Source organism: Ictalurus punctatus, chromosome 9 (assembly GCF_001660625.3).
Source record: "Ictalurus punctatus breed USDA103 chromosome 9, Coco_2.0, whole genome shotgun sequence".
NCBI lineage: Eukaryota > Metazoa > Chordata > Actinopteri > Siluriformes > Ictaluridae > Ictalurus > Ictalurus punctatus.
Window position 1 is genome coordinate 24,533,862 of NC_030424.2, and position 14,641 is coordinate 24,548,502.

The following is a 14,641-nucleotide window of genomic DNA, read 5'->3' on the forward strand; positions in this document are numbered from 1 at the left end:
CCCCCCCCCACCCCCCTTTTTCAGTAATCAGCTTAGTGCCTACTCAGAGCATTTTCCACTGTGCCACTGGCTATCAACACAATTCCAGCTGATTTTTTAATTTATTTATTTTTTGCTTCCAGTGATGAATTGTGCCAGGGCATTTCTTACAAATCTGGAAACAAAGAAACGAAAAACCTCCTTTAATCTATACACTAACCAAACACTTTATTAAGAACACCTGTATACCTGTTCGTTCATGTAAATATCTACTTAGCCAGTCGTGTACCTACAGTGCATAAAATCATGCAAATACTGTCTGGCAGCTTTGGGTAATCGTTGCCTTAAAAAGTTCTTGATCAACGTAAGCCAGGTGCACATTGTGATTTTTAATATTTCTTTGTGACTGTTGCTTGTCAGACTGTACGGACATGAACCCCACTGTAAGCCATGTCACACTGGAGGATCTCAGTTGTCATTAATGTCAGACTGTACGACAGTCAATAATCCAGTCTAGAAGTTATGAAAGCATGCATTATTTTCAAAGTATTGTGTACGGTTAGCATTTTTTAAAATTTATTTATTTTGGCTATGTTTCCCAGATGATAATAAGCAGTTTTAGAGACATTAGCATGTAAGGTTACGCCAAGGTTCTTAACTGAAGTTTTTAATTTTACATAAAAGCTGTCAAGCTCCAGGGCAAAACAACCTTACTGCAGACAGACTTGGTGCCCAACAGCAGAATTTCTGTTTTATTAGAAGGAAGTTTATATGCATATCCTCCGTATTGATGCAAATTTGAATCCTTTGGAATATTGTTGTTGTCTAGTAGTCCATAAAATAAGAGGACTGGATTTCTTTCTTCATAATGTTCACAAGTTGGGGAGTAGGGTGAAAAAGACTGGGGTACAATTACTTAACAGGTTCTAGATAATTACTTTCCTGTCCTCCTTATTACTACTGTTATTGGGAAAAAAAAAAAACTTTCACACCATACTTATCTGCCCTCCTGAATTCTGGGGAAATAGCCCAAATCCCCTGGTTTAATACTAGAGTATGGAATTATGGAAACTGCATTTTAAACAACAAAATGACAGGGAAAAAAGCAGAGATGGGACAACCGGTCTAAATGTTTGTAGAAAACATTATTATTAAAAGATGTATGGCCCTGTTAAATATTTTTAAAATTAACCATTTATTGAATTCAATTGAACTGAAACAAAGAGACCAAAGAGCAATAATTAAATTTTCTGCAAAGATGGATACAGCGCTTATATACACAAAAGCTTCTTTCAGAAGCCACAGGTTAACTGAAAATAGATGGAATGAGAGAGATCAGTACCTCAATTCCTCTTTGAGTTAAATACACAAATTTACACCTCTTTCACAAGAGTCGCACAAATCCTCGTAGTGTTCATACAACAGTAAAATTATTCACAGACATGACATTTTCCCTGACCACTTAATCCCTTTTCAAATACCAAGGCAACCGATTACCTTCCTGCTAATATATGCCAGGCGCCTTTAACATCAACCAATCTGCTAAACAGAAACCATTAACAATTTATTTATTTCATTAAATTTCAAGGCAGATGAAAACTGCTGTAGTTTAAAAGCTAACCAAATTCAAGAGTGAACAAAATGATGCATAAATGAGTGGAGCGGTTTGCCTTATGAAGCACACCCATTAATAATTTACACAGCTTCCAAATAATAAATTAACAAATGAATAAATAAACAAGCAGGCAAGCAAACATCAACAAACTTGTTTTTCCCTGTGAATGTGATAAATGATGTAAGGGCATTTTGCAGGTAAAGTTCTTATGAGCGACTCCAGCACAATCTCTAAACCTTTAACCTCTACAAAACTCCCAGTTCTCTCTCCATCTAATGAATTCATAAAGATTAATATATTAAAACAGTCAGTCTCATCCCAGATGTTGCTGGTAGTGACAAGCAAATGTTGGTCTTGCTCAGAAGCATGGTGAGGGGAGGGGGATGCCTGGTGGTCGTGAGCTGAGGTGGGCACAGACGGATGGCACAGTGTTTCAAGCGGGCACTGAATAAAAGAGTCTAGGAGTGAGGAGAAGATGGAGGGTTAAAGCACTGTGGCATTGTGCCCATCCATCTTAGGGAGTCTGGAGTCCTGAACTGTTCCCATTGTCACCAGCAGGGGACGGCTGTCCTCAGCGGTGCCAGTCCAGCCTAGTGAGTTGGGTCTCTGCTGGTTGGCGAGGGCAGGAGGTGGCACGGCATTCTGGGGTCCAGACATTGATTCCAAAGGCAGACCCTGCTCCTGGTAGCCATACCCAATGTTGCCGCAAGGGAAGCGGCGCAGTCTGTAGAGTGGTACAGGGGGCAGGGCTGCTGAATCCAGCAACAGAGGGGCTGGGGCAGGTTGGGGAGGAGGGGGCAAGAGAGGCCTGCACTTCCCCTGTTGCTGTTGCTGGATCTGAATTTGTTGTTGTTGCTGTATTTTTTGCTGCTGCTGGATCTGTTGTTGCTGCTGTTGAAGTTTCTGCTGTTGCTGCTGCTGGATCTGTATCTTTTGTTGCTGCTGGATCTGCATCTGCTGTTGCTTGTGCTGGTGCTGCAGGCCCAGAGCATCAGCGATACTCCCAGTCCTGCCAGAGAGCTCATGGCCTTGATTTCCTGCCTGCCTCTGTGCCTGGGCCTGCTGCCTCTTTTGTTGTTGCTGGAGAAACCATGAACCATATGTAGGATTCCACAAGTTGGTGGGCTTCCCATTACGGTTCTCCTTCTCACCTGTAGGAGCCTGAGCAAAACCCAGGTTGACATGGCCTCCATCCTGGGGAGCAGGGACAACAGAGGCGGACTTGCTGCAGGCCAGCAGCGCAGATGCCGAGGACACTGGCGGATGGGAGTGGAGCTGGGAGGCAGTACCGGGTACAGGTTTGTTGTCAGATGAGCGAGCATTCATCAAGAGAGCCTCAGCAGCTCTCTTGGCCTCCTCTGAGCGGGTCTCAGTGGTGGAAGATGATGTTTCCTCTATGCCCTGGGGGGCGGCTAGTAAAGAGGGTGCAGCAGGGTCATCTGGATGCATGGGCACGCGCTCTTCCTCCTCAGGAATTGGGCCATACTCAACAGGTAAAGGTACGTTTACCACATCTGGATCCTGAGGATGAGAAGGATAACACAAACAGGAAAATCTTTAACATATAGTTACTAAACATGAAGTTACAAAACTTAAGACTTGCTCAAGTATCCTTCCAGGGCACTGGTACATCTCCTCTATTTTGTTGTTATTTATTATTATTATTATTATTATTATTATTATGGCAATGGTACTAAATGCATTGTCTTTCACAATGTAAGAAATTATTTGTTTTAAATATTCTCACATATTCATGACTTTAAGGTCTAGTTATCAATGTAGCAAGAAACAGGACCCTATTACTAGTGCTGAGTATATTAGTTATTATAATTACATTATTTGCCATATTGTTCTCTAAGTGTATTGGCAATACAGATTCATCCTACACATTGTTTATTTTTTGTCCAAAAACAGTGTGACTAACACTATAGTTACACAATTTGGTGTTGAAGAGACATCATAAGAACCTCTACTGCACCTGCAAACAATAGTCAATCCGCTCGAGGATAGTGGAAAAGTTTGGCCTGTCTTCAGGTTGGTGTTGCCAGCTCTGCGTCATTATCCGATAGCTGTTACACACACACACACACACACACACACACACAAACACACACACAAACACAAACAAACACACACAAAAGTTGACTCATTAAAATTTTGTGTTTTGTTTGTTTCCTCATTACTGGATTTTCTCCCTAACCAAGCCAGCCTATTTACTGTGTGGGTGATTGTCTTTGGATAGCTGAGAGCCAAACTAGAGTGAAAGGCACCCAACTGAGATTTGATTTAATCAAGCCTGTTTTTTTAACAGCTAATTACAATTTTCATTTCGGGTGCACACCTCTATTTTTCATTGCATCCATTGCATCAAGACTGGAGGTGTTATTTGAAGGTTGATTAATTTCAATGTGGAACTTAAATCTGATCAGACAATTCTAAACATGCCTCTGTAGCTTTGTCCTATATTAGGTGAGACTTTTCATTATTAATTATGAATCAATGCCTCAGCTGATTAAGTTACAATTGTATACAAATGAGAGGATTGATGGAGGCAGAGTGAAGGGATGGTCACTGAAAAAAAGCACAAAAAAAACAAGAAGATCCCAAATGTGTTGTGTAATGGTAGCAGGATATTTGGGTAGGATATGACATGGTTTATTATTGTTGTGGTGGTTGGTCCTGCAGTGATACCCGAAAGGGTTGCACTTCCAAAACCAGTTTATGCCCAAGTCTCACCACACTCAACACACATACTCTTTGACTATACAGTATACAGTTGCAGAACAGTAATTATTTATAATCTCGCTATCAAATTTTACCAAGATTACTGTAGGATTTGTTCCCTTTTAAGTCTGGTTCCTCTCAAGGTTTCTTCCCCATGACTTCTCATGGACTTTTTCCTTGCCACTGTCATCTCTAGTTTCTTTATGGAGTTAAATCTGCATCCAGATTTCTGTAAAACTGCTTTGTGACAACGTCTACTGTGAAAAGCATATTAAATTGACCTGATATTCCTACAGTTATTACATATAGTTAACAGATCACTGCAGAGGATAGAGAATAGACTGTTCATGTCATGTGTGCATGTTTACTGTGTCATGAATAAGACCTTCTATATAAAACATAGTGACAAGGCCACACTCACACTGGTCCTGGGCAGTTTTTTGGAGGATCCATCCTGCCTCCATTAGTGACGAAATCCAGAACCTCCTGATTACTACGGCTGGGGTATGGCATATATCCCATTGAGAAGATTTCCCACAGCAGCACTCCAAAAGACCTGAGCCATGTAATCAGAGAAAGAGTCATTAGAGCAACTAGAAGTATGAATATCGAAATGGAAAAAAAAAAAAAAAGACTGGGAAAAAAATATTTTTAAATGACACTATTTTTTTTTTCACCATGTATCAGTTTTGGAGGTAAATATTCCTTCCATAAAGGCCTCTGGAGGCATCCATTTAACTGGCAGCATAGCACGGCCTCCTTTCCTGTAGTAGCTGGCTCTTTGGAGACACATAAACACACACACATTAGATTTTTCATCCATACACATACGTCTACGCCCCCAGCATCCTAGCAGAGCAGCGCAGTGACTGATTAACTGCGCTCTAAAATCACAGACAAAAGCGAGAGAATGAGAAAGTGTGTGTGAGAGAGGAAGAGGCCAATGGGAAGAAGGTAAAATATGTGACTGTAGTCATGGAAACATGCACATATTCATCACTAAGACAGTAGTCAAATGTGGAAAAAGAAAAGTCATATTTAAATACAATTGTTTCAACAAGTAGACCGGTGTCTTTTCAGACCATGTTCTCATTAAAGTCTCATTAAACTGCACTTGACAGTAGTGTTGCCACCTCACAGCTTCAGGCTTCAGTTCTATCCTAAGCTCAGGTTACTGCTTGAGTTGCGCATTTCTTTCCATTTCTGTGTGGGCTTCATTTGGGTTTCCTCCGACCTTCAGGAAACATGGTAGGTGAGTTGGCTAAGATAACTTGCCACTAGGTGTAAATGAATGTGTGAATGTCTATGCGATGCACTGACATCCATTCCAGGGTATATTCCCAACTCACTTCCGGTATTCCCAAGATACCCTCCAGATCCACTGTGACCCTGACCAAGATAAAGCTCTGCTACTGAACAACAATGAATGAATGACGTGTATTTGGACTATAAATATATGTACAGACTCAAATCTCTGGATATTTTTCATCAGTAAGCTTCTACAGAAATCATTTTCTAATGTTATTTATAGTCCATATTAAGACATTATTTTTGATGTGACATAATGAGTCTGAATGCCAAAAGAAATCTATTTCCTGTGATTACGTTGATTACTGGCATTGTGTTTGCCATTTTCTTAATATGAGTTGATGTGCTAAGCTATATTTCTTAGCCTTTAACTGTGTACATCAACAAAAACTTCTACTAGTTCACAGGTTTTAAAAGCCAGGCCTTGACATAATGAATAAACTAACTAAACTATAAATAAAAAAACTTGTAACATTTCATCCATAAAACTGCAAATTATGCACTTGTCATGTGAATAGCATTTTAAATGAGACAATAAAAGCAGTATTTTAATTGTGTTAGAGTACTGTGCAAAAGTTTTAGGCACATGCAAAGAAATGCAGTAGAGCAAAGATGTCTTCAAAATAATGAAATTAAATGTTTCTACATTTAAAAAATAATAATGTAAAAAGCAGTAAACAGTAGTAAATGAAACGAAGTCAATATTTGGTGTGAAAAAAATAATTAAATAAAAATAGTACTCTCCGGTACAATTATTGCCGTTTTACAAGGTAATGAGCTATAAGTTTTATTGAGCATCTTTCAGAACTAGACACGGTTCTTCTAGAGACTTTGACTGTCGCACTTGTTTCTTATTTTTGCAGAAAAACCAGCAACCTTCATTGTGTTTTTTGTCTGAAAAGTGGTCTCTTATGTAATATGCTGCTTTCTTTAATGTTAATGTTAATGTTTGGGAATCTAAAATGTTTTTTGTACTGATAATGTAGAAGTCATAAAATAAAAAATCTATAATAAGTTTGTACTAAAAAAAAATAGGGTGCCTAAAACTTTTGCACAGTACTGTATATGAAAAGAAAAGGTATCGGGTGTGGTATTGACAATACATTTTCTAAGTAAAATGAATTTGTTGATTTTTATTAATTCAACAAAACATATATATTTTTTAAAAAAATTATTCATTAATTTAATGATCTGTTGGCGATGCTACTTCCAGTCTTTTATTAGCTAAAAAGCTGAATTTAGCATAATACCAGCAGAATGCTTTCATTTCAATTCATACCAATGGCTTATGTAAAAGACTGACTTGAGAGAGGAAAGCTTGCTATTGTAATGAGTCACACATATCCTAACTGATAAGTGTGTATTCAAAGTGGATTACGATTCAATTTCCACACACTTATAATTCTACTAGGTGAGCCACATTGAAAGTAGCTCCTAAAAGCAAGTCACAGAGAATCTCAATCACTTTTCCTGTTTCTGCACGGCTCTTATCTGAGATGCGCTCCTGTATCAGATCTGTTCACGATAACTTAGCTCAGCTCACCTGAAGAGTCAGGAAAAAGAAAAAGAGACTTTGGGGAAATGTACACAGAATGTGCCTGATGGTTACCGTGTCCTTAAGCACTGATGGGACAGAATGGAGGTAAACCAGTTATTTATCACGAAAGGGCCCTGAGAGCGAGAGACCTATTGCCTCCTCTCTTCCAAACAAAGACATTTACACTCCTGATATAAATCAGAGAATTGCCAGCCTTATCATGTCTTTGTGCTGCAGGAGCTGATGTGTGGCCCTTTGAGATAACTGACAGCCACACCAACTCTGAGACATCACTCTACTACGGCTTTACATATATATCATCCTTGTGTAATCCTGCTCATGGGAGAACGACACATCTCGTTCCAAGTCAAAAAATGGGACAATCCTCGCTAAAATGGAAAGGGAAATTTGCAAAGCATGGGCAGAGCTCTCAACTATATATTGCCATAGGAATCTAGACTTTGATTAGATTCATCCCTCATATCAAACTTTAACTGAATGGCAAGTAGAGGTTGCTTTATGAATAGTGTCTAAAACTGGTGCTCTTGTTATGTTAGGTATTGTGTTCCTGCAAATCAATATTTTAGAAACCAATACTTTAGGATTCTTTAGAATTCCTTTTTCCTTAGCTTTATATAGCACTTTAGTGTATATAGAGTGTAGCATCTATCTGGATGATGCAACGGCAGCCATAGTGTGCCAAAACACTAGATATTGGTGGAGAGGAGAGTGATGCAGCCAATTCAGGGATAGAGATTATTAGGGGGCCATGATAGATAAGGGCCAATGGGGGATTTTTTTGTGGGATTTCTAATGACCACCTCGGTTTAACGTCTCTACCAAAAGACAGTGCTGTTTCTATAGTATCATGTCCCAGTCACTGTACTCAGGCCTTAGAACCCACACAGACCACAGGGTGAGCACCCCCTTCTGACCTCCCTAATACCACTTGCAACATCAACCTTAGTTTTGCCCAGGAGGTCTGCCATCCAGATACTAGCCAGGCTCAACACCACTTAGCTTCAATGGGAAACCAAGTGAGAGCTACAGGGTGATATGGCTCTGGGCATTTAATATAATGAAACATTTCTATCCTGATTGGAGAGTTCTCTTCCAGGATGACCCCACCCCCATCCACAGGGCACAAGAGCTTAATGTATGATTAGTTATTAATGATTAAATCATATGCTAACGCCTTCATACTCCACACGTCTCAATCAAATCGAATATCTGTGGGAAATTTTGGACTGATGTATTAGACATGGTCTACTGCCATCATCAAAACACCAGTCGAGGGAATATCTTTTGGACAAATGGTCTTAATCCCTCCAGTACAGTTCCAGAGACTTGTAGAGTCATTGACAGACTGAAACAGGTTGTCATTTAAAGCACTAAAAAGAGTTACCATGTGGTAGCAGGAAGAAATATATTCGTTTTAATCCTCTTAGAGCAAAGCAGTTTGCCAAGGCTAACAATTTTACTAATTAAAGCATGACACATATGCTTTATCCATTTATAGTTACATTTAACATTGATAAACATCATAAACAGGCTAGTTCCTGCTATCACTTACATTTCAGCGGCTACTGTCACGCTTCTCTTACCAGCCTCACTTTAAGTACAGTAAATAAGACACATAACTGAGAAACTGCAAAGTCATCTCTCCTAAAACCTTCCTCATTACACTTTTAACTCTGAGTGTCACAAAGCTCTGTCACTGGAAACTCCTTCCAAAAATTCTAAAATAACATCTCCCCATGAAAAAGGTCACTATATCAGCAATTACACATATTTTTAGACATTGAACAATGGTACAGCTTAAAGGTTTGATTTACCAACAAACATCACTGTGAAAGACTGTGCAAAACAATTTTGACAATTCAAGTCGTTTTCCACAAAAAAGCATTAAAAAACTATGCAAGTTGCATCATTTTTTTTTTTTTTTTTTTTTTTTTTTAAAGCTGCAGCAAAATGGAGAATTTTTGGCCCAAAGTCTACAGACATAGGAGAAATGAACATTATTTAGCAAAATGTCTTCCAAAATTGTTCATACTTAGTTTATATTATTATTAATATTATTATTTTTCAGATAGCCTTTAAGAATGCCTTTGACAAAAGAAGAATGTATTGAAATCATTCTCATGGCTGGATCAGGAAGCTGTCGCTAGGTTGTGATGGACTTTAACAGGAAACATGGCAAGCACATCACACAGGACACTGTTGCCAAGCTTATTAACAAATTCAAAAAGACTGGAAGTGTTGCAAGCCAACTGAGAAGTGGACGTCCACGAACATCCACTGACGAAGGCACAACTCCATACATTGTCCCCTATGTATGGAGACTATTGAGACACCCTTTAGAATAAGACAATTTAAAGCTTGAAATGAGTAAAATCATTTAAAACCAGGCTGAATAATATTTTGTTGTGAAATGTCCATCATCAGCTGTGAAGTAAAGGTACTTCTGGGGATGTAGCAACTGCTCGTAAAAATGTCATGATTGTCTGGAAACTTTGTGTACTACATTTAATTTTCTCTATGTCCACACTTATTACTGAAGTGCACTGCGATTACACTGTAGATTCTTCTTTATATACAGTATGTATGAAGTTTTGATGTTTGATCATGTGACACTGACACACCAGAATGTCATAACACAAACTTAAATCAACATAAAACTAACATACTTGGTTAGAATAAGACTCTAAATGTTTATGTAAGCAGCATGAATTCCTGTACGACCTACTCTACATCCTCCAAGGTGTGATTTTATCATACGCAGACCATTAAAAGTTTTCTCTCTCAATCAGATGTAAAATGTATATATTCATTATATATATTCAGTGGCAAATAAAAATGTAACATTTATCTTATTAAAAAACAAAGCATACAGAATCTTACAGTTCCAAGCTTGCGATATGTTTGTAAGGAATGTGGTTCAATTTGTCTTTAAGTGAGCCTCATTAGTTTATGATTATGTATGATTACATGAAATTTTAAAGCAGTGTTCTGTTTATACATTGAGTGCAATATTAATTGAACCCTAGAGCATGAGAGAACACATCAACAATTAACATTCCTTTCCAAAAATTGCATGGAAATAATAGAATTTAAATTATATTTTGTTTTTCAATTAGTTATTCATTACCTGGGAACATTTGAGTGCTTCCACTGAAAATATAAAAGGTTTGGATGAGTGTATGTGATGTTTTTTTTTTCTTTTCTTTCTAACATACTACTGGCATTTAATGAATGTTCAGACTGAGAATTATTTAGATGAAGAAGATGCTTATTATTTATTGAATCAGTTAAATACTTGGATTCCAGATTCTCATCACTAAACAACTGCAAATATGACAGGAGCAAATTCTTTTTGAAGGTCAAAAAAAAAAATCCCAAATCGTGTAATATGACATATCACACTTGTTTTTGCATTTTTCCCCCCTAACTACCAGCGTATGTTTTTCATGAAATTCCATGGATTTAAAAAGCAGCCAAGCACTTCTACACCTCCTGGTCTACCAGGTCACAAGTTGGAGGGAAAGTGAGAAAAACAAATATTAAGCAGAGAGCAGTGGTGAAAAAGAAATGGTCTTGTTAGTGAGTGACGAATATTCCAAATGCTGCAATAGAACCAAAAATAATAACAGCTATCTTTGGGACACTTTTCTGGAGCAGCTCAAATTCTCTTCAATTTTTGCCTCAGAACACACGCACGCGAACACACGCGAACGCACGCGAACGCACGCACACACACATACAGACAGTGCTATGTATCTCTCTTAACTCTCTTAATATATATATATATATATATATATATATATATATATATATATATATATATATATATATATATATATATATATATATATATATATATTTATTTATTTTCAGCAAAAAAAGAAACGTACCCTTTTTCAGGAGATTGTATTTTAATGATAATTTAGTAGATCTTTATAATCTTTATCACAAAGGGTTTAAACAATGTTTTTCATGCTTGTTCAATGAACCATTAATATTTATTGCACATGCACCTGTGGAACAGAAGAAGGCTTAGGGTGCCTGCTCACCTGCGTGAACATGCCATAAGTCTGCTACAGCGAGGCATGAAGACTGCAGATGTGGCCAGAGCAATAAACTACAATGTCTGTAGTATAAAATGCCTAAGACAGTGCTACAGGAAGACAGGAAAAGTAGCTGATTGTCCTTGCAGTGGCAAACCAGGTGTAACCATGTGTCCGCCCAGACGTGATCGAGAACTTGCAAATGCCTTGGTGGAAGAGTGGGGTAACATCTCACAGTAAGAACTGACAAATCTGGCCACACCAGATACTGACTGTTACTTTTGATATCGACCCCCCCCTTTGTTCAGGGACTCATTATTCCATTTCTGTTCGTCAAATGTCTGTGAAACTTGTTCAATTTATGTCTCAGTTGTTGAATATTTTTATGTTAATACAAATATTTACACATGTTAAGAAATTTGCTGGAAATAAGAGCAGTTGAATGTGAGAGGACGTTTCTTTTTTTTTTTTTGGTTGAGTCTATATAGTGGTGGCTTAGCAGTTAAGGCTCTGGGTTAATGATCAGAAGGTTGGGGGTTCAAGCCCCAGCACTGCCAAGCTGCCACTGTTGGGCCCTTGAGCAAGGCCCTTAATCCTGTCTGCTCCAGGGATGTTGTATCATGTCTGACCCCAAAGAAAAGAATTTCACTGTGCTCTAATGTGTATGTGACCAATAAAGACTCATTATCATATATATATATATTTATATATATATATATATATTTATATATATATATATATATATATATATATATATAAACACTATGGCTAAATAGCTTAAATTCACTAATGTGTCTGATAGAACTCTTATTTCATTACATTTACATACATTTATTCATTTAGAAGACACTTTTATTCAAAGCGACTTACAAATGAGAAAATACAAGCAAAATTATTTCAAGGTCTTGGATTTCTATAAGGCATTTGGTGATGGTCAGCATACCTGTAGATGTCTCTGGCCATGCCGAAGTCTCCGATTTTGGCCACTCTTCCTGGACCTTTACAGGTGAGTAAGCAGTTTCTCGCAGCAATGTCCCTGTGAAAGACAAACACAGATTTATAGTTAAATAAGGGTCTTATAATAGAACCAGAGACAGTAACAACATAATTGTATTTCACTCTGGGTTTTAAATATTTACTCTTCACATCACTCTTGAGTGTGATTAGTTTGACTATTTCACAGACATGTTCACAAGTCCCTGAGGTTCAAGTCCAAGTCAAGTCTCAAGTCTCTGAGGTGGAGTCCAAGTCAAGTCTCAAGTCTTTGTTCTATTTTTAATAATAGTTCTTTATGTTGGTTATTGTAATTAACAGTGTATTAGGCTAATAGTTTTAATATTTCAATTTTGAAATATTAAAACTAATTACTTATACAGAAAGTCTTGTTCATTTATTCAAAATTGTATAATAAAGCACACAATGTTTTACTTAAATCATTCATTAAATTTTTATACACAATCAAAAAACTATTACTTTCAAACTATTAATAATGCTCACTAGGAACTTAAAGTAATTTTTTATTGGAAATTCAGTTTGAAGCAATCTTACAGCATGACTAGCTTGATTACTCTCCCTTCAAAGTCCTTTTGGAGCATGATTTATACCATTTGGAAGAGACTGTTACCACAAGAAAATAAACGTGCTGTGTATTTTGAGCTATTTGAGTTGCCATAGTTTGCTTAGTTCTTAAGCAACTATGGGTAAGGTAGTCTTCCAGTGAGCGCTGGCAGTAACAAAACCCCCATGTATAGATGCAATATAGATGCAATATATATATGCATTTTGTTGCTAATATGGGGGGGGGGGGGGGGGGGGGGGGGGCGTGGTACATGGAAACATTTCTACATCTTGAAAATGTACAGCAAGCAAGCCCCTGACAGCTGTGTAACTTAATAATGTAGCTTATGAATAAATTATAATAATTCCTTAGATATAGTGCTTTTCTATGCACTCAAAGCGCTTTACATTGTATGGGGGGACCTCTTCATCACCATCAGTGTGTAGCATCAACCTGGATGATGCGACGACAGCCATAGTGCGCCAGAACGCCTACCAAACACCGGCTATTGGTGGAGAGGAGAGTGATGTAGCCAATTCATTCTTTTACGAGAAATGTCCTGGGATTTTTAATGGCCACAGAGAGTCAGGACCTCGGTTTAATGTCTCATCCGAAAGACGATGCTGTTTTTACAGTATAGAGTACCAGTCACTATACTGGGGCATTAGGACCCACACATACCACAGGGTGAGTGGTCATGTACTGGATAAACTCAACTTAGCTTCAGTGGGAAACCAGGCAAGAGCTGCAGGGTGATATGGCTCTGGATGAACACGTGCCTTCAGATGCGTCACGCATGTATATAGTAATGCTGGCTTGGTGTGTATAGAGATTAATTGTTGTGCTGCAGCACATATTGGTAGGGAATGAATGCATGAGGACTGAATAGAAAAATGTGGTGTTTGATTCTGTCATGTGGGATAGTAAAGAGAGAATGTGATCAGGAATGCAAAACCAAAATAACTTTTTATTTGATTTTTCAGGAGTCTCTGTCTTCAAGTCCAAGTCAAGCCTCGAGTCAGTTGTTCAAGTGTCCAAGTCAAGTTACAAGTAATTTTTTTTCTTTTCTTTTCTTTTTTTTTTTTGCAACTTAAGTGTGGCTAGAGTCCAAGTCACAGACTCAAGTTTCCATCTCTGCTATTTCTTACTACACTGCAAAAGAAAGATCTTTATCTTCTACTCACTGCATTCTCTAACTGTACATTGCTCTATAATCATATATTTGCAGATAGCTAACAAATGAGAGATTAAACATAAAGCTGATATTACCTAGCCTTAGTTATTCCTAATCTTTCAAATGTTAGCTAGTTATTGGCATTTAGTTAGTCTGCATCACTAGAGTTATAATCATGCTAGCTAACATTTGGGAGATTAGAAATCTGCTGTTAGTTAGCCTTAGATCATTCCTAATCACTCAAATGTTTGCTACCTATGGGAATTCAGCTAGTTTGTATCATCAGCGGTATTAGCATGCTGTATAGCTAACATTTGAGAGGAACAAACCTGCTGTTAGTTAGCCTTAGCTAATTCCTAATGATTCAAATATTAGCTAGCCATTGGCATTCAGGTAGTTTGTAAGAGTTATGATCATGCTAGCTAACGTTGAGAGATTAAACATCTGTAGTTAGTTTTAGCTACAGTAATTCCTAATCTCTCAAATGTTTCCTTGCTATTCAGCTAGTCTGTATTGCTGGAGTTACAATGATGCTTACTAACATTTGAGAGATTAGGAATAAAACTGTTGATAGGCTTAGCGAATGTCTTCCACATTCCTTGGTGGAAAAAGGCACTACAATCAGAGTGTAATTTGAGGCAGATTTTTATTTTGTGAATCTTGTACTTTTGCTTTATTAGGC

The 14,641-nt window shown here is 37.8% G+C and overlaps 1 protein-coding gene across 1 annotated transcript in view; it reads right to left on the reverse strand.

Annotated features, from left to right (window-relative positions):
* Positions 1–1,155: 1,155 nt before the first annotated feature.
* alk (ALK receptor tyrosine kinase) overlaps positions 1,156–14,641 on the reverse strand; it is a 438,375-nt gene continuing 424,889 nt past the window's right edge. Inside the window, exons 25-29 of the mRNA XM_017477116.3 lie at positions 12,171–12,263; positions 4,996–5,097; positions 4,740–4,874; positions 3,573–3,663; positions 1,156–3,115 (exon numbers count right to left, since the gene is read on the reverse strand). Of these exons, the coding sequence (XP_017332605.2) occupies positions 2,078–3,115; positions 3,573–3,663; positions 4,740–4,874; positions 4,996–5,097; positions 12,171–12,263 (1,459 nt within the window). The 3' untranslated portion in view covers positions 1,156–2,077. The remainder of the gene's footprint in view (positions 3,116–3,572; positions 3,664–4,739; positions 4,875–4,995; positions 5,098–12,170; positions 12,264–14,641) is intronic.